Source organism: Cotesia glomerata, linkage group LG1 (assembly GCF_020080835.1).
Source record: "Cotesia glomerata isolate CgM1 linkage group LG1, MPM_Cglom_v2.3, whole genome shotgun sequence".
In the NCBI taxonomy this organism is placed as follows: domain Eukaryota; kingdom Metazoa; phylum Arthropoda; class Insecta; order Hymenoptera; family Braconidae; genus Cotesia; species Cotesia glomerata.
Genome location: NC_058158.1, coordinates 22,764,531 through 22,784,956, shown reverse-complemented (window position 1 = coordinate 22,784,956; position 20,426 = coordinate 22,764,531). Strand labels below are relative to the sequence as shown.

At 28.0% G+C, this 20,426-nt stretch overlaps 3 protein-coding genes across 5 annotated transcripts; 2 read left to right on the top strand and 1 right to left on the bottom strand.

Moving 5' to 3' along the window:
- The first annotated feature begins 3,236 nt into the window (after positions 1-3,236).
- On the top strand, positions 3,237-5,165 carry LOC123260617 (putative nuclease HARBI1). Of its 2 annotated transcripts, XM_044721839.1 has the most exons (4): positions 3,237-3,513; positions 3,649-3,937; positions 4,110-4,646; positions 4,845-5,165. In XM_044721839.1, the coding sequence occupies exons 2-4, from the start codon at positions 3,649-3,651 to the stop codon at positions 5,030-5,032; spliced, it is 1,014 nt and encodes a 337-aa protein (XP_044577774.1). In that variant the 5' UTR covers positions 3,237-3,513; the 3' UTR covers positions 5,033-5,165. The 2 variants fall into 2 exon arrangements, with proteins under 2 accessions (XP_044577774.1, XP_044577766.1); XM_044721831.1 differs by having other exon boundaries at positions 3,239-3,513; positions 4,110-5,165.
- Positions 5,166-5,626: 461 nt separating this feature from the next.
- Positions 5,627-7,895, bottom strand: LOC123260631 (trihelix transcription factor GT-3b-like). Of its 2 annotated transcripts, none has more exons than XM_044721850.1 (5): positions 7,533-7,895; positions 7,379-7,459; positions 6,751-6,816; positions 6,531-6,667; positions 5,627-6,449 (listed from the first exon to the last, which is right to left on the bottom strand). In XM_044721850.1, exons 1-5 carry the CDS (start codon positions 7,648-7,650, stop codon positions 5,781-5,783), a joined length of 1,071 nt encoding a protein of 356 aa, XP_044577785.1. In that variant the 5' UTR covers positions 7,651-7,895; the 3' UTR covers positions 5,627-5,780. The 2 variants fall into 2 exon arrangements, with proteins under 2 accessions (XP_044577785.1, XP_044577791.1); XM_044721856.1 differs by having other exon boundaries at positions 6,751-6,838; positions 7,533-7,643.
- A 445-nt stretch (positions 7,896-8,340) lies between these two features.
- On the top strand, positions 8,341-19,302 carry LOC123260643 (ras-related protein Rab-1A). Its single transcript, XM_044721870.1, has 4 exons — positions 8,341-8,668; positions 9,263-9,659; positions 14,352-14,586; positions 19,111-19,302. The coding sequence occupies exons 1-3, from the start codon at positions 8,646-8,648 to the stop codon at positions 14,550-14,552; spliced, it is 621 nt and encodes a 206-aa protein (XP_044577805.1). The 5' UTR covers positions 8,341-8,645; the 3' UTR covers positions 14,553-14,586; positions 19,111-19,302.
- Positions 19,303-20,426: the final 1,124 nt, after the last annotated feature.

The window sequence follows — 20,426 nt, the reverse complement described above, 5'->3', positions numbered from 1 at the left end:
CGTAATGTTTCCAGTAAACACAGTCGGTAGTCTAGCGCTCCGTTTACAACGGATTTGATTTGAACGGAACTTGGCGCCAGATTCTACCGAATCTGTGGATAAAAATTTACAATTGGTACCAACTTAAATCTCGCATTGGCTGCATTTTTTATAGCAAACTATAGGTCACCAAAGTTGCAAACTATCCCCTTGAAGCTACAGTTTATGTAAAAATAATTCCAGCGCACCCTGGCGGGTATAGATGCAAGCTGTGAAATTTATTTTTTTAACTGTAGTTTCTTATCTATTGGAGGATTACCATGCAATCTCAAATTATTTAGTCTGTGGCATGTCACTTTTTACATCGAAAAAAAGTCAGGATCGAAATTTTTGAGCTTGCTATAGTTTACGTTGATAAAATTTAATAATTTCAAGTAGATTAATTGTTATAATTGAATATAATGAACTAATATCAGTGTATTTTTTTTAAAAGTTACCGTTTAGCGGGCTATAACTTCGAAAATAGTGGTTCTACAGTCTTCGTCCAAAGAAATATTTTTGTAGAGAATTTAATTTCCTACAAAAGCCATAAGAAGGTTTTTCGAAAAAAAATTTTTTTAATAACGAAAAGTCCACTTGAAACAAAAAAAAAAATTTTTCCTGTGTTATATAAGGAAGTCCTTTCGCTCCAGTTGAGTCATAACAACTGTAGTAGTAAATTTTCAATAAATTAAAATACAAAACCCATAAAAATTCCTAAAATTAAAAAATAAATAGTATATGAGGCATTAATCGTTGAAATTTTGAAAATTTTAAAAAAAAATAGTTAAATACAAAAATTAATTTGACTGTTGTAAATCAGCTGTTAGTAACCTGTCCGTGATTTGGCAACGCTTTATTTTGGTTGTTTACGTTTTTATTTGCACAATATAACCTTGACCGTGTTTAACTTTTTGCAGTCAGTGTAAATAAATAAATTAATTAAAAATGTTTAGTCACAAAACCATAACATTCTAATGTCTCATGACAGGAATGCTAGTATTTTTTAATTATTGTTTTATTTTTCAATTATGAATTATGAAAATTTGTTAACAATAAATTAACTAATAAGTATGCATGAAAAACATAAGCGCGTTAAAGTTTAGTTTGAATTTATTGAATGGTCTGAAGCTCGCGCGCTACGCAACGTTGCCAAATCTTTTGACTCCATTTTATTGTAGGTAACTTGAGAATTTTTTGTGATTTTTAAATATTAATTTCTCAATAAATATATCGGTAACTAATATATTTTATTGCAAAAAAAGAAACCTGAATATTTCAAAAATCTGATTTTTAGTTTTTTTTTTCACTTCATCTAATCCATGACTGATAGTATAATTCGAGAAATACTGCAAACGTCTGATTTTCTCGTAAGACTCTGAACAAATACTAACATTTAAAAATTTTATTTTTTCAAAAATTTGTCCGGTAAAGTACAATTTAAACCTCACTATAAGATAAATAAGGACCTAAACTATTAGAAAAAAATTAAATTTACTCATAATCTAATATTTTTTATTTTACATTGGCGGCGAAAGGACCTCCTTAAATGAGAAATCGAATTTTTTGATGAGCTAAGCCGCTATTGGACTTAAAACTTTTAACACAGCGGCATAATTTTTTATTTTCTATATACTACCAGATTTTCTGGTATAGCAGTAAAAAAAAAATTAGGAAAACGGTTGACCCTGAAGGCCATCCCTGCAACTTCCCGCTAATTCCATACTTAGGCGCTTAAAATTACACCAATGACGTTTTTGAGCTCTTCGAGCTCAAAAATACAATTTATGGGTTATTTTGAGCTCTCCGAGCTCAAAGAGATTGCTTTCCTATGCTTTAAAGCTCTTCGAGCTCAAAAGTCTGATAGAGATTTGATAAGACACTATTTTTTGGATTTTTAAACCGCAATAACTTTTGAATGAATAAACCGATTTTTACGCGGTTAGAAGCATTCGACGCAGTTTTTCAAGCCTCACAAAGAATCTCAAATTTTGAATTGATCGTGCTAGAAATTTCGGAGTTATTCCGAAAAAACACTTTTTTCGGTTTTCTTTCGTTCACGATATCTCTCGAACGAATCAACCGACTTTGACCGGCTTGGTTGCGATCGACGTGGTTTTTTGAGGTTAAGAGCTGATTAGTTTTTGGAATTGAACCTTTAAGCCGTTTAAAAGTTATTCCAAAAAAACCACATTTGAAAAAAATTTTTTTTTCAGTTTTTTTAAGATTTCTCAAAATCTTTTGATTTGAATCGGTCCAAATAGTTTTCAAAATCTAAGTTTGGTCAAGCCCTTTCGAATGGCACCGACCGCGATGAAATCGGTCAAGCCGTTCAAAAGTTATAAGCGGTTCACATACTTTCACACACACACACACACACACACACACACACACACACACACACACACACACACACACACACACACACACACACACACACACACACACACACACACACACACACATGCATACATACATACGGACATCACCACGAAAACATTTGAGGTAGGCTTCCTAAGACCTCAAAACGTCAACATCCGTTGAAAACTTGATTTTCGAAAAACGGGGTAAAACCAATAACTTCCCGATTTTTGAAAATTTTAAATTCTCTTAGCGGGAAGTTAAAAAAGAAGTTTATCATACACCTTTATGGCACCTGAGTTGGGTACCGGGAGCCTTAAGGGCGTAAAAAAAAAAAAAAATAGGAAAACGGTTAACACTAAAAGCCATCCTTGCAACTTCCCGCTAATTCCATACTTAAGCGCTCAACATTTCACTTATTTTGTTTTTGAGATCTTCAAGCTCAAAGAAATAGCTGTTCTATGCTTTTGAGTTCTTCAAGCTCAAGGAACCCGAAGACAATCATCGAAAAGCAAGATTCTAGTACGCCACACGAATATTTTTCTCTTCAAAATTATTGTCGGTACTTGTATTTTGTAACCTATTCAATAATAAAATAATAGATTTGCGTGCAAAAAAAATCTAAATTTAACTAAAATAATCTGAGTATTTTATTTCATAAAACGTACTATTCATTTTGAACTATTTAAATTTAAATCTACTCTCCCGCCTTGATTTAATTGCTGCGAGTTAAACGCCCTACCGCGTTCCAATGGGCGAATTAAAAGAAAATAAATTTACTATAGCCAATTTAGTGGCTATACAACACTACATACATACATACAGGTTGCTTTCCATTTAGTTAACACAGAGGGACTCTGCGTTACATTGTGAAACACTGCCAAACACTGTGTAAAAGTTTAAATGAAACAGCTAGTTGTCTCAAAATAACACTAGAGTGCATCAATATCGCAAAATTATGGGCGTTGTATATCTAAATGCAAGTTCCTTGACAAAGTCTTGGCTCAATAATTTATAAACATAACCTTCCAATAAGTTAAAGAACTTTGACAATTTGTGGGCAAATAAATAATTGTTTTGTAATAATACTACTTTTGTTTAATAATAATTATTTGAACCAACTATAATTTTAAAGTAAGTAACGTTCAATAAATTAAATATAAGCATTAAGTAGCCAAACCAAATATGTTTACTCTCAATACAAGTTTTATCGAAGCAATAATTAAATTAATAAAACAAAATTTCTAATATAATTGTTATTTCTTATAGATGGAAAAAAATAGAGTTATTTTGGTATTGATGGAAACCATTTCATCGAGTAGTAGTGATTGTTCTACAAGTGATAATAATTCAAGTTTTTGGAGTACATCATCAAATGACAGCTGGATAAATGATAATGGCAATGATGATCTATTATTTTTTCCATTATTAAAATACATAACTACTGGGAATAAGAGATGCCGAGTTCAAGAATATATACAAGTAGTCGATAAGTGGTCAGACTTGGAATTTAAAGAGAATTTAAGATTGCCAAAAAGTCTAGCACTGCGGTTAATAGGTATTAATATTATTTAATAACTTTTTCATTTTTTTTCACAATATACGCTTAGTATAAGTATTTCAATAAATACTTAATTTTATTTCAGACAACAGCAATGTTGTTTTTATATTTTTAATTCATTTTCCACACTTTAATTATTTTCTACTTAATTCTTAATATTATATTTCAGATGAACTACAACATTCAGAGTTTATACCAAAAAATAATTTTGGAAAGACACCTATCAGTGGAAAAATATGTTTTTTAGTATTTTTATGGTTTTTGTCAAATACAGAACCATTAAGAACACTTGCAGATCGTTTTGACATTTCTATTTCATCAGTTCATCGAGTTTTACGTCGTGTACTAGCATGGATATTAACTAAATTGGATGATGTTGTAAAATGGCCTGAAAACAATGATGAAGTTTTAACAATATGTAATGGATTTTATTCTAAAAAACAGATTCCGAATATCTTGGGCGCAATTGATTCAACTCATATTCGTATAGAAAAACCTGCGGATAATGGAAATGACTTTTTTAATCGTAAAAAATATTGCTCTATTAATTTACAAGCTGTTGTGGACTCTCGTACACGATTCACAAACGTATACTGCGGAGAACCAGGTTCCTTACATGATGCTCGTGTATTTAGAAGATCATCTCTATACCATTCAGCAATTGAAAATGAAGAAATCTTATTTCCAAATGACACATTTATAATAGGTGATTCAGCATATCCATCTTTACCATGGCTTGTGCCACCATTTCGTGAAAATGGCCGTTTAACTTTTCAGCAAAGGCAGTTTAATTACAGACTTTCAGCAACTCGAATGGCGGTTGAAAAATCATTCGGATTGTTAAAAGGTCGATTTCGTAGAATAAAATTTTTCTCTGAATACAGAGATTTAAGTTTTGTTACAGATACAGTACTCGCAGCTTGTATTTTACATAATTATTGCGTGGATGAAAATGATGATATTGATGACGATACTGAAGACGGTTTGGCAGATTATAGTGGATCAAATATTGAAGATAACCCTCCAGAAAATATGAACAATCAGAACAATCGACATCGCAGAGAATCATTATTCAGAGAATTGTACTTGTGAACATGAATTACCTTGGTGAAATTGTACAAAATATTTTATAATTACCTTTTTTTTTTAATTCATCAATTAATGTTATGAAAATGAAGAAAGTTGGCTATTCAGTTGTAATTAAATATAATGTTTAAAAAACCAACTTAAAAATTGTAAATAATTTTTGGCTATAAAAATGAAACAATCACTGTAATTCACTTATATTTTTATTATAATTTGTACGTATTTCAATAAAATTATAGTCGAAAGAAAAGTAAAAAACATTTCAATAATACTAGGATGCTTATAATTAATAATATAAAATATCATCAGTCAGTAGTTCTTACGCTACTCAATATACTATAAAATCTTTGATATTACAGCTCACTAATTATTTTCTATTTAAAAAAGATTGTGTGAAAGTTTTCCTTAATATTAATAATAATAATATTATAAAATATCATCAGTCAGTAGTTTTTACGGTACTCAATTTACCATAAAATCTTAGATATCATAGATCACTGATTATTTTCTATTTAAATAAGATTATGTTAAAGTTTTACTTAATTAATATTAATAATAATAATTATAATTAGTGTTATAAATAATTATAAAATAGTTTCGGAAGCAAACAAATTATGAAAAATAAAATTATACGTATTAAGAAACTTATGATAATTTTTAAGTTTTTGCATGCATTAACGATTAAAATCTAATATAAAATATTTAAATTTTGTTAAAAGATATGAAAATATTGCTAAAATCGAAAGAAAATCGATTAATCAGAATCATAAGCATTTTTCTTTTGTTCCCTTGCATTATTTGGACGTAGTGATTTCATCATATCCAGAATATCTTCATGACGTCGTTGTTTTGATTTTAATTTTTGCATCTCTAGTTCTTTCTTTTGTTCCAATTCTTCGGTTCGTAACCGTAAGTAATTTTTTTTAAGTTCATTTTGTTCTCTTTTTTGAATTAAATATTTTTCTCGAAGTTCAGCATCTGCTTTTGCTTTCACTTCATTCATTTTAAGATGTTTAAGCCATTCTTGTTCTAAAGCTACTTTTTGTCTTGCTATTTTCGAGCCAGTCCCACGTGGTGTTGCATTTGTCTTATCTTTTGAACTGTTTGTACTTGGCGAAGAAGATAATTTATCTTCGCTAACATTTACTTTCTCTTTGTAAGCAGATTTTCCTATTTTATTCAGGTTAACAGAGTTATTATTGGGAGATAAATTAGTTACCGGAGTATTTTTAGACTTCAATGGATTAGATGATCTAACGGAAGAAGTAGCTGTGAATTTTGTATTTTTTTGCATTATCTCATCAATAACATCATAATAATCAAAGGTTTGATAATCACGTCCGCTTCTCGAATTATTGTCGAAACATGATTTATACTTAGACAGAAGAGCGTTCATCTTCCATTTTACTTGATCTGAAGAATACTGCAACAATTAATCAATTTAAGAATAACGAATATTTTTTTCCATAATGAATAGATTTTACTTTTTCATTAAATATGTTACCTGTAAGTCAATCGATTTCAAACCAAGTGAAATTGTGTTCCATAATTTCGTTTTTTTATTAGCATGGTCCAATTTTTCGACATTTGCTTCATATAAGCTCAATAGTGATAAAGTCGCATCTTTGGTCCACATTGCACCTGCACATGCATAGATATGAAACTTACAATTTCAAATACATTAAATAACCTCATTGAAAACTATATCGTATTTTAATACGTACTTGATTTTTTTATACTTCCTGTAAAATGAAGACTTTCAGGCTTTTCGTTTTCTTCTTCTAAATAACCTATGAACAATAAGCAAAATTTCTATATCTTACTAAGTAAAATTTATGTACGATTAAAGACATAAACAATTATTTAAAAAACTTGATTTCTTAATTGTAAGGCAATAATTTTTTGAAACTCATACGAATATGTAATTTTTCTTTAATTTCGGTGCAAATGTTTCTAACTTAAAATACACTAGTCACATAAGTAACAGTAGTAACATCTAAGCGATACGTTATTGTTTCTTAGTGCCCGAAAGCTTCCGATTCATCGTTATTGCGAAAAATTGACGGAACGAGTATTTTTTTCATGTTATATTCATTTTGGAAATTCAAAAATTTTTAGCAGCAGCCTACATTTTTATAATGAAAAACTGTTTTTTATTTTAATTGCAAAAAAATTTATTTTTTTGTATATTAGTCCTGAAACTAGATAAACATAGCTTTACTTGCATATTTGGTTTTGTTTCTACAAACATTGCTCTCTAAGTTAGAGATTTTTGAATTTCACTTTAAAATTTATAATTTATTTGTATGCTTTCATTTTTGTGACCAGTGTATATGATTTATTTGTACTAACTTTCGTCAAGGATCTCATAAGCTTCATAATCATCAGTAGTTTCACCAATCTCAGGTCTTGGATCTTTTGCAAAGTCATCTTCTAAAAAAAAAATTTTATAGGTATTTTAAACAATTCACAATACTGCTTCTAGACTTAAAAAACTTATTATTACCGTCGTAGAAGAAATTGTTGTCATCATCTATGAATATCTCACTTTTATTTATAAAGCAATCGTGTTTCGCGACATTTTCAGGGCTCACTTCAATAGTGCAATATTTACATTTGAACATTTTTATTAAATTTTAATTAGCAGTAAGAGACAAGCTCAATTTAATAATCTCAAATAATACTACTAGAATATGCCGTAAATAAATTGCGAGGTTAAGTAATGATACTCGATTCTACAATAAATTATTTTCGTTTTTTTAATACCAATCTAGATAATTAAAAATCATAAGTAGAGAAAAGAATTCTTCTCTTTTTTGTTGGTAATTCTTGGTAAGCATCTGTCACACTACTTTTTCGAGTGTTAAACAGTGTACGGCTGTGTTCAACAGTGTCGTTGATGGAAAGCGCTTTATCGAGCACTGCGTTACACTGCGTCACTTTTTGTATTAATTGGAAAGCAACCACAATGTTCTGCAAGTTCTCGATGTTGTTTTTAAAGAGCTTTGTGATCAGTTTCTCAGGAAACACAACACTTTTTACCGGAAAAAGCAATGAAAACAATACAAGAAAAATAATGACAACAATATAAAAAAGACGTTTTCCGGAAGTAAAAAAAAGAAACTGGGGGTGGGGGTTCTATAACAACAATGGTTGTGTATAAACGAAGTTAATAAATTACCAAGATTTCAATCGTCTATTCTCGTCCACTGACTGTGCTCTCATCCAGTCGTGCGCCTATCAGCCTTGTTTCTTGTTTCCAAAAAACATCTCTTATGGTTATCTCCAAGAAATAATTCTCAACACATCCCTCAAAGCTTTTCATGCATACATCATTCTATAGAGAAAAACGATTAAAAAGATTTGCCTACGTTTACTTGATATATTAAAAAAAAAAAAGATACTTTGTGTGCCTAACCGCCATTGTTTGGACATTTTCTAACGATTTCAATGCATAAAAATTGACTTGTGAAAACGTCAAAGAACCATCAATTCATATACTATACAAAAAACTTGAAGGTTAAGGCAGAAATAACTTCAGTACATATAATATAAGTTTCGATTTGACAGTCGTGACGAACAGATAAAGAATTAAGAAAAACGCCTTCGCCAACGTAGCATGTCTACAATGAATCCCGAGTAGTAAGTAAATACGATCTAATTTTTTTTTCTTTTCACTTTTTTACATTTTATTTATTACTTTATACGTTAAATAGTGTAAATTGCAAATTTCTCTATTATAAATTTTGAAATGTTAGTTTTTCTTTTGTGTTAAGCTTGGGTAGAGCCAGTGAAATCGAAAAATTAGTTCAGTGTTAAGAGCATTGGCAAGATAATAGATTTTTTAGTTACTCTTATACCTTGTCTTATATTTCTAATAATGAATTCCATTTATTAATGTGAAAATTTTTTCGATTTTCTAACGATTTGTTCTTTTTTAATTTTTGTATCTTCAATTAAATCTTTTAGCGCAAGTCGATAATTAATCTATTATTTTTATATCTAAATACTATTTTTACAGTCAATATTTACAAACAGCTGTTCTCAATTAGAATTTTCTTTTAAGTTATAATCTTTAGTTAATTATCTGATTCTCTTCAATAATGGAGTATCCTGTTTTGCATTTTTTTGCTGAACCACAACGTAATAACTTCTACATGATATTTATGCATCCTACTTTTTACGATAAACAATGACATGTATCTTATTACCAAAAAATTGATTGAATTTTTTCAGTGATTATCTTTTTAAACTCCTCCTTATTGGAGACTCTGGAGTAGGAAAATCATGTTTGCTACTACGTTTTGCTGATGATACTTATACGGAGAGTTACATTAGTACCATTGGTGTTGATTTCAAGATAAGAACTATTGATCTTGATGGTAAAACGATAAAACTTCAAATATGGGATACTGCTGGACAAGAACGTTTCCGAACTATTACGAGTTCTTATTACAGAGGAGCACACGGAATCATCATTGTTTATGATTGCACAGATCAAGACTCATTTAATAATGTTAAACAGTGGTTAGAAGAAATTGACCGCTATGCTTCTGATAATGTTAACAAGTTATTGGTCGGCAATAAATGTGATTTAAATGTCAAAAAAGTCGTTGATTACGCTACTGCTAAGGTACGGCAATTTATGAAAATTTGATCGTCTTTGAGAATTAAATATTTTTCAATTAATTATTTTTATTATTATTATTTAAGGTGTTTTAATATATCTATTAGGGTGGGTCAAAAAAATCGATTATTTTTTTTTAACTTCTAATATTGAAAAGTTGGTTCTCAGGCATCTCTATGAAATGCTCACCAAATTTGAGCTCTTAATATTGATAGGAAGTTTATGCTCATCACAGTTTTATATTTTTTGTTAGTCTCTTATAAAAAAGATCATATTTCACTATTGATCAATTTTTTAATCAAATCTATATACATGTTTTTGTAAAAAATTGAATGATTTACAAAAAAGATATGATATGTGTAAGCGATTACATTAACCATTTCAACGATATCCGAGGTCAAAGTTCAAAAAATTTATCAAAAAAAATTTTTTTTTTTTTAAATTTCCTACCACATAAGAAAATAATAGTTGTCAAATGAATCTGCCATATTTTTGTAGGAAATTTAACGCTCTGCAAAAAAGGTCTAATATGTTAAATTGATTACTGCAACCGTTTAAAAGATATTCGTAACCGAACCCCAATGCTTTCTGATTTCAATAATTTTCTAATAACTTTTTCAAATATATCCATTAAAATCATGAATTGTAGATATTTTCATAAAAATTTTAGCTCATATTGCTAGAATGAAAGTTTTTAACTATTGTTTACCCTATTCATAAATGTAAGGAAGCTTTACTTTTGGAAAAAGAGAATGATACGTCCGTTTTTATTACTTACAAGAAAAGGTTCCCAGGTTTCCAGCTCCAATTTTGATTTCATTGAAATATATTATTTTTATAATCGATTAAAATAATAAAATTTCAATATTCTTGGTTCAAAAGTTACGTTGAGACAAAACTAAATAAATTCAGATTCAAACGCAAAATCCTGTGAGTTTTGCGTTTGGAGATGGAGGTAATATTCACTGTGAAATTCCGGAATGTAAAAATTAAGCGCTTATTCGTTGTTCTTTGTGTAAGAAGTCATTGTATCTTTTTCAATATTTTTTCAAACGAGTAAGTGGGTTATGATCCACACGAAAACTGTACTTTCAAAAAATCCATCGGCGAGAGAATAATCTCTATCCCATTAACTTAATTTCACAGAATAATATATTTTTACAGATTTTCTGCGTTTTAAAAACGCATTCATATACTTTCCATTTCTTATCATTCTTCGTGTGGATCATAACCCACTTGCTCGTTTTTTTATGCATTTTTCGTCAATTATTCTTGTAGGAAATTTAATTCTCTACAAAAAAGTACTGAGGTAGTTTCTTCGTAACCTTAACGAGTAAAAAGTTATTGAGCTTTAAATACTCGCACAAAAGAAAATTTGAACGAAGATAGTTTCAAAGCATCTTTTCGAAAACTTTTTTGGTAACTGCATGTATTTATTTCAAAATTTATCAAACTAGACTGTTTCTAATATAATTAACACATGTCTTTTGGTGAAGTATTAACTGTGAATTATGAATAATTTTTCTCATTACAATTTGGATATTTTTTCCTATGAGCAATGATTTTTTAAAATTGAACTTGAATTTAATTACGGAATCTGAATCAAGAGCAAGCTAATCCTTCCGGATGTATACTGAATTTAATTTTTTTATTTAAGAACATGTAGGACAGGTGAATATTTAAATTTTGAACACGATGCTGGGACGCTTTTTGACCGAATGAAAAATCATGAAACATTGCAGGAGAACGTAAATAGAAGTCCTTCGTGAATTGATTCTTTTATTTTTAAATTTAATCATTGAAAAAAAAAAATGATAAATAAACAGGTAGAGTTCGTGCGTAAAACTGCCTTATATCAGGAGTCATCACATATTTAAGTAAATAAGCTTGACTTTAAAGAAATTACTAATAAACATACAATCAATATAATCTATGAGATTTATTTAATTTTTTGGTTATTTCTTATGTTAGTTTATATTACTTATAAGACATAATTATTAAAATGCAGCCAGGTTAGGGTAAAAAACTAATTATCAACAAAAAATTTAATTTACTATATATCTTCATGTAGGCCGCAAGAAAGTACTAAAAGTAAATTATCTAGTTTAATTTTTTTAAGCAGTGGTTAGATTATTTACAAGGTCTGGTAATCTCCTTCAGTGCATTTTACATGTGGTTCAAATAAACAAACCGATATATTCAATTGTCATTTGTTGTCACTGGTCCAGACTGAATTACCGATATCAGACTGTATACCATGTTTTTAAGAAAGAAATATAAATTACATAATCAAATATTTTGAAACAGAAAATGTGATACAACGTGGATTCTAAAATCATATCTGAATAAATTTTCTTTTATTGCGAGTATTTAAAGCTTAATAACTTTTTACTTGTTAGGATTACGAAAAAACTACCTCAGTACTTTTTTGTAGAGAATTAAATTTCCTATAAGAGAAATTGACGAAAAATACAAAAAATTTTTTTCGTAGTTTTACCGAATGAAAACGTAAATAAAATTTTTTTACGTTTTATTTAAATGGGAAAATAAAAATTCATTGAGCTTCATGAAGGATTGAGATATCAAGCTGCGCTTTGGAGAGAATTTTTTTTATACCTTAGAGAAGTTTTTAAGACAGCAGCACTTGAAAAAAAAAATTAAAATGCTTTTTTTGGACCACTCTAATATATATAGATATATATATATAGCATATATATATATATATATATATATATATATATATATATATATATATATATAGCAGCAGCATATATATATATATATATATATATATATATATATATATATATATATATATGGGGCATTCCACGCCAAATCAACCACTTTTGACCCTGACCCCTTTTGATTTGGCTGAATGTTTACCATCCTTTTCTACCCTATCAAAAACGTCTCTCATATTTTTTTAAAATTTTTTTACCCAACCAAAAAAAAGTTATGAAGTTTTCAAAAAAACCGCTTTTTTATTTTTAAATTGCCATAACTTTTTCAAAAATTGACTTATCGGAACGTTTTTTTTTTTTCAAAATTTTTTTTATTAAATGTTCTTTTTGGAAAAAAATAGAAAAAAACTATTCAAACCTATCTTCATCGTTATTTTTTATATTTTCCGAAAAAACTCAGAATTTCTCGATGATTACCATTTTTAATTTCTTTTTTCTTTCTTTCATATGAAACTTTGACATTTTCTACAAATATCCTGAAATTTTCAGAAATGTGTTTTTTCTAGATATAGAACGAAACGTTAACCAGGTTAGCTTCTCAGAATTGTTTCTTAAATTTTTAATCCTTGCGAAGGTGCAAGTCTATTTTCAAATTACTCTAAACATCTTCGAGAAATGATAGTTTGCGACACTTATGAATCCTCTTCATAAAAAAAACTAATTAAGTGTCATCTTCAGAAATAACATCGTTAAAGAACATCTTCTTGCCTAGCTATAAGCTAAATGTCTTTATTAGTTTAAGAATTATTGCATTTGAGACTTTACACTGAGAGAAAAATCTGATTCTCTAAACTAGGAAAATGTTATTAAAAAGCATCACCACTATTTCGTTTAAGTTCTTATACCTAAATTTATTTATTACATTAAACCCTAATGAATAGTTACTCAAACTATTTTTATTTAAATATGGGCTCAAGAGTCATCTTGATAAACTATAACTCAGAAAACAGAAAAAATAATTCGGACAGCCCGGACCGGGAATCGAACCCGGATGTTATGGTTACGCACCAAGAGCTCTTCCAGTTAAGCTATCTGAGACATCGTCTGTAACAACTTTGCAGTCACCTAATAATTTTTTGTTTAGATAACAGAAAAATATTTATTAAAATATAGTCCATATAACTATTTATTGATAGTTAATTAAACTAATGCATAGTTCGAGTAAATACAAGAAAAAAGTTTAGAAAACTATATTTTCATACTTGTGACGTTATAATTCAGCCAACTATGCACTTTTCTCTCAGTGTATAATGATGCATTACACCATTTGATGAAACGGTTTAAATCATAAAACTCAGAGTATCGGAGAATTGTTCATTTCAATGCCCACCATTCACTAAGCAATAAATAAAAAAAAAAAAACAATTGTTTTTCAATTTCCTTTGTTTTTAAAAAAATTAATTTTCTCGATGATTAACATGTTCAACTTTTGGTTCTATACATTTTTCTTATTATTTGAGGATTCCCGAAAATTTTTGGACCGGCGTTATGAAAAATAAGATAAGGTCAGGTGCAAAAAAGGACGATTTGGCGTGGAATGCCCCATATATCTGACTCGAAGATCGGCGTTTAGTTATTTGTTATAACTCTAAGGCGATAAATCCCAATCCGAAATTCTTGAAGAATTACTAAATTTTTTATTATTACTTCTTCACCACAACATTTTATCGGTATGAGGTCTCATACCATCAGAGAAAATTCAGGTGAAATTTAACAATTAAAATTCTTTTTCGACAATTGTTAGAAAAAGATTTTTTTTTTTTTTTTTTTACTCAGTTACACTGAGTAAAAAAATCTTTCTCTAACAACAATTGTCGAAAACGAATTTTAATTGTTAAATTTCACCTGAATTCTCTCTGATGATATGAGACCTCATACCGATAAAATGTTATGGTGAAGAAGTAATAATAAAAAATTATTATTATTATTATTATTATTATTATTATCATTATTATAGGAATACGCTGATCAATTAACTATACCATTTCTTGAGACTTCAGCGAAAAATGCTATGAATGTAGAACAAGCTTTCATGACTATGGCAGCAGAAATAAAAGCACGAGTTGGTCCACCATCAGGTACAGATGCTGATCCAGCTCATAAAGTGAAGATAAATCAAGGTCGCGACGTTGATGCGCCTAAATCAGGATGTTGCTGAAATTTCTACCTATTAATTCCATTTAATTGACTGCGTAAGTATTCTTATCAATTCATTCCATTCGAAGTATGCCCATAGGATTGGATAATCAAGCAATTTTTTCACTCTCTTGTCTCATTTATAGTTTTGAACAAATAAATAATAATTATATTTCTATAAATTTAAATTATTATACTGAAATTCGAGTTTTTTTTCTACAAACATCATAATAACTTCGTTCATGAGAATTATTACGGTTTAGGCTCTTCTTATTTTTAAATTTAAAAATGATCAAGGTCACACCACATATCAGCAATTTACTTCAAAATCACGGTGATGCCACAAGTACTTAACAGCTTAATCTAGCGATTTTTAACCTTTCGTAGAGGTTTGAAAGACTTACATTTTTTATTTATGTAGCAATGGAGTAGTGATTTTAATATTTTTACTAGTATTAAAATATTTTCAAATTTATAATGAATGAAACTAGTATTTATGACAAATTTTTATAACATTCTAAAGAACCGTTTTCTGCCATTGCAATTTTATAAATTTCTTCTAAACAAATAAAAATTTACGTAAAAACGATCTGATATTTGATAGATTATTTATGTCTACTTCCTAGCAGAGCGTTTTTTTTGAAAATTTTCGTTCGATAACGAGAATTTCGATTTATAAGTTTCTATTTACCATACAAGTGCAACAAAGATAGTATAGTTTCTTTCTATGAGTATTAGTAGAATAAAACATGAGAACAGTTCTCAAGTTTAATCATTCATACTTTAAAAACTGGAAATCACATGTCATCATAAATTTTCGAACATGAGAAAAAACTTTTAGATTCAGTTTGACATAGTCATATAAAAAATTGTCGATAAATTAATATGTATCTGTCATATATGATATGTCCATATGTAATTTTTTGATATAGCTACTATGATTTGTGTTGAGCATATGTGTTTTGAAAGTCTTATATATTCGCTGTAATAAAATTTTCTAATCAAGTAGATGTGACATCTAGTCTGATGTAAAGTGAAAATTTTCAGAAATCAATATTTTTTTATTGATACCTTTACTTCTACTCTTAATTAAAATAAGAAAAAAATAAAAAAGTTCTTACCTTATTTTTTATGAATAATGTTTCATAGTTGTACTATCGGTAAAAATTTTTTAAATCTATGTAGATTTGCAAGTATCTCGGCTGCCCAATTTCAAAACACAGTAACTAACATTTAGAAATTTTTTTAAATTTTTCTTATTAAAAAAAAAAGTTTGCCTGCCAAATTGATGAAAAATTTAATTTATGAATAGAAAATACTTGAATATAAATATTTTTAAGAAAAAATACTTGAAATTAAGGTCTAAAAGTTATAAAAAATGCAGTAATATTAAAAAAAAATTAGGTATAAAAATTTTGCAGTTACTGTGTTTTAAAATTGGGCAGCCGATCTAACTTGCCACTTTTTGGCTATATGCGTGTAGATATAAGGAAATTGAAATTATAAATCAAGTGTATCCACTTAATGAATGTTGATTTATTTACATTCTATAGTCAAGAAAAGTTTTTTTTTTATTCTTTCCATAGATTTGGGTATATCAAATTATATTTATGTAGATATTCATAAACCCACAAAAAATGTACAACTTCTAGGTTGGTTATTAAGTTGATTTATTGTTATTTCCCTGTCTATTTATTGTAACTTTCGTTAAGAAAGCGTAACATTTCAAAATTAATAAAAAAAAAATTTTAATCGGCTAATCAGCTTCAGCAGAATAATGAATGACACTATATTTTTAAACTGTTGGAAACCGAATATTTATATTTAAGCATTATTCGAACAATCGTGTAAAAAACTTTCTAAGTTATCAAAAAATTCAACAAATATAAATATTAGGTTCTCAATGGTTGAAAAATAGAATGCAATAAAAGAAAAAATTGAAATACCATAAAGTTGATACTTCACAAAATAATAAAGAAGAATAAACAACAATCTTTAAGTACTAATAAACAATAACAAAAGAATTAGGCTAAATGTATAGCAACATGACTAAATAAAATATTTTAAATTAGTTCAAATCATTGAATCACTTTCAATAAAATAATTTACAACATTATTAGCAAATATTTCAGTAGGTACTATGGTTTTATTGAAAGCACTACCGTGTGATCGTCAGTTTGAGTAAGAGATGGTAAAGTTAGTATGAAATCTTCCGTACCACTCGAGTGGGCCAAAGATTTCATACTAACTTTACCATCTCTCTATACCTCTACGTGTAAAAGATGCAATTTCGAAAATTAATTACTCAAAAACGGTGCGGTCAATGATCTGAAATTTTGGTAGTGAATTATTAATATATTTATCTTTCAATAAAAAAAATTTCATAATTTTCTGTTGAAATGCCTATCACGCAACAACTAGCTTAAAAAAATATAATTATGGATAGCTTAGTTGAAAAAAAAAAAAAAAAAAAAATTAGGAATCCCGTTGACCCTGAAGTCCATCCGTATAACTTCCCGCTAATTCCGTTGATACCTGGGCGCTAAAAATTGCACCTACGAAGTTTGTGAGCTCTTTGAGCTCAAAAATACAATCTATGTGTTGTTTTGAGCTCTCCGAGCTCAAAAAGATATCTTTTCTATGCTTTTGAGCTCTTTGATTATTAGTATATTGGTATATTAATATTGAGGTTGTCCGCCTCACACTTTTCGATTTCCCATAAGAATAACACAGGGAAAAAAAATTTTTTTTTGTTCTGATTTTTGTAACTAATGAACCATCAATTTGAGCTCGAAGAGCTCAAAAAAGCGGCCAGGTATTCACGGAATTAGCGGGAAGTTGCAAGGATGGCCTTTAGGGTCAACCGTTTTCCTAATTTTTTTTTTACTTAAAATGATAATATACCGTTTTTTTTGCTGATTGTTCGGTTTACGATTTAGTACCTTTTTCATAAAAAAAATAGCATCTATCGGCGATTCTCAAGATGTCAACTTTTAAATTAACAAAAATATAATTGTTTTGATATATAATTGAAAAAACTTACAGAAATCAATTACTGTATCATTGAATAATTACAATATGTGCATATTTCTCATAATAAATTTACGGATTTTGTATTACAACAATTCGAAAAGTCTGTTCAAGTACTGGTTCCATTTTCATAAGTGTTCAAGTACTGGATACTTTACCTTAAGGCAAAATAAAAAAATTTCTTTGTGAGATTGATTGCCATATTTTTATAATGTCATCAATTGTTATTATCATTAATAGCTATAATCATTACAATGATTCATTTTACTCATGCGCAGTGATCAAACTTTTTTAACCTTCTGTCACCGCGCTATGAGCATGATAATGTCGTGACACTTCATACATTTACTCAATTTAGAACTACCAAGTGCGTAAGTGAGATATCAAAACAAATCTCAATGACGGTGGGCCAATTATGAATTGAAGAAGGTTATTTGAAACTAGGAGGAAAAAAAAATAATAAAAACTAAAAAACTTTAATAAATATTTTCAAACTAAAATTTTTCTTGAATAAATAATTTATTAATTGTCTGTATATATTTTTTTATAGAGATATATAGTTTACAATAGGTCAACTGATCACGATTTTCAATATTTTCAAATGCTTTTTGTATTATTCAAGTTAGTTATTATGTACATTTAAAGCCAGTTTTTCTATCCAGGATAAAATTTTATTCAATGCTGAAATGTATTCTATGTACATAAATATATTGACAACAATCATTTTATTTTTAACCCAGATTAAAAAAACTGGTTCTTACGGACGTTCATCAGCTGGGTTAGAGTCGAATGAATACTATCTTTTTATGAAATTTATCCAGAACTGGAGAGAAATTTTGAAATACATCAATGATTTTGCGATATTTTATAAATTTTGAATATGTATATCCTAAATTTTTTTTAGACATTATAAAATATCAGTAAATATAAATTAGTCATTAGTTTAGCTTTATTTTCATTATTTTTATAAATTTGGCAACATCGTTTTTTTGATCATGTCATCAACTGTATATCAAGAGAAATTTTTTGACAGATTTTACAATACAATATTTTATGATTTGACCTTCTTACTATGTTTGTGTACATTTATGTTGCACGGGCTGTTGCCTGCTACAACATGAATCGTATTGTACAACGCATGAACATCCTTAAAACAGTTAGAATTTTTTTTTACTGCGCTGAAACAGATGTTAATTTCTCTGTAGTGCTTGTACAATTAATGAAAAATTAAGCGTAAATTGCTCATAAATAAATGAAAATCAATAAATTAATCCCGGCCTAAACTCGATTTATTATAGCTTATCCGGCAGAGCATTGGGTACATTACAATGGCATTAATTCAATGAACTGATTAGTCAACTCATATTTATAGTATTAGCAAATCACTCTTAGTTTTTACAAATTAAAATATTTGTGATAATCTGATAATATTCTTGGAACTATTTTTCGTGCATAGAATATAAATTAAATCCAATCCTATGTAACTGATTAAAAGTATATTTTAGTATATTTTATGATATTTATAAAGATTTTTTTTTTTTATATTTTAGAATAACATCGTTAAGCACTAAAAATATGATGCACATTAAAATTAATTCAAGAGGAGTGCATAACGATAATGGTTGATACGACGAAGAAAAATTGGAGAAGTTACAATTTTGAAATAAGAGAATCAGAATTCTAAATGACCGGCAGAAAACATTTTTTCATCACTTTTTTTAAACTATCATTTGTAAAAGTAACAAAATTCATTAAAACTCAAATTTTTACAATTCTGTTGAAAGTAATAAAAGGCAGATACATTAAAGCAAAAACAAAAATTTGGATAATAACGAAAAAACAACAATGGGTGTATAATTTTTTATTCTTCGTTGCATTAACTTCGAATTAATATTTTCAATTCTATCAAATTAAACGTGCGATACAGATTTAACTAAATTCAATAATTATTGATACTGAATAAAAATATAAACTTAATAATCATGTATAATAGCAAAGAAACTTACATGTATTGATTAAAAAATAAGGATTGCAGGCTTCTTTATTTTTAGTTTATTTGTAATAATAATAATAATAATAATGATAATAATAATAATAATAATAATAACAGATAATTATTTTCGTTATTTTAAAGATATCTTATAATCTTATTACAAAATATATAATATTCTTTGTTCATTTTCCATTCTCAAATATTTTTTTACACTAGAACATATACGATATATGATTTGTATCTATGTCTTAACAGTAACAAATTGATATTAATGGTTTTTCGCTTTGTTTTGTTTTTTCTTTTTTTTTTAATGAAGTGTACAGAATATATGTAACGGCATGTATTCTGATGCCAGAAAATTCGTTAAATTAAGAAAAGAAATAAAAATAATGTTTTTTCAATTTATCTTTAATTTATTTTCGTATTTTAGAGCGTTGAGAACAATATCTACAAGGATTTCGAGTTCTGTAAAATATAACTAAACCTATTGCTTTGATATTTTTTCATTTGTCACACGGTAAATAATGAAATTCAACAAAAATTTCCATTTATTATAAAAATTATATTTTATCGTGAATAGTATAAATTTCATTATAATACAAACAGATAAATTTATAAATGTGGAATAAATGTTTATATAATTATAACGAATCATAAAAATTGAAATTCGATCGCAAAAAATCCGTTTTTCTTTTTTTATCTTCCCGCTAAGAAAATTGAAAATTTAAAAAAATCGGGAAGTTATTGTTTTTCGAAAATCGAGTTTTCATCAGATCTCGATGATTTGAATTGCTAGGAAGCTTCCCTGACTATTCCCGCGATGGTGTGTGTGTGTGTAAACCTCTCATAACTTTTGAACGGCTTGACTGCGGT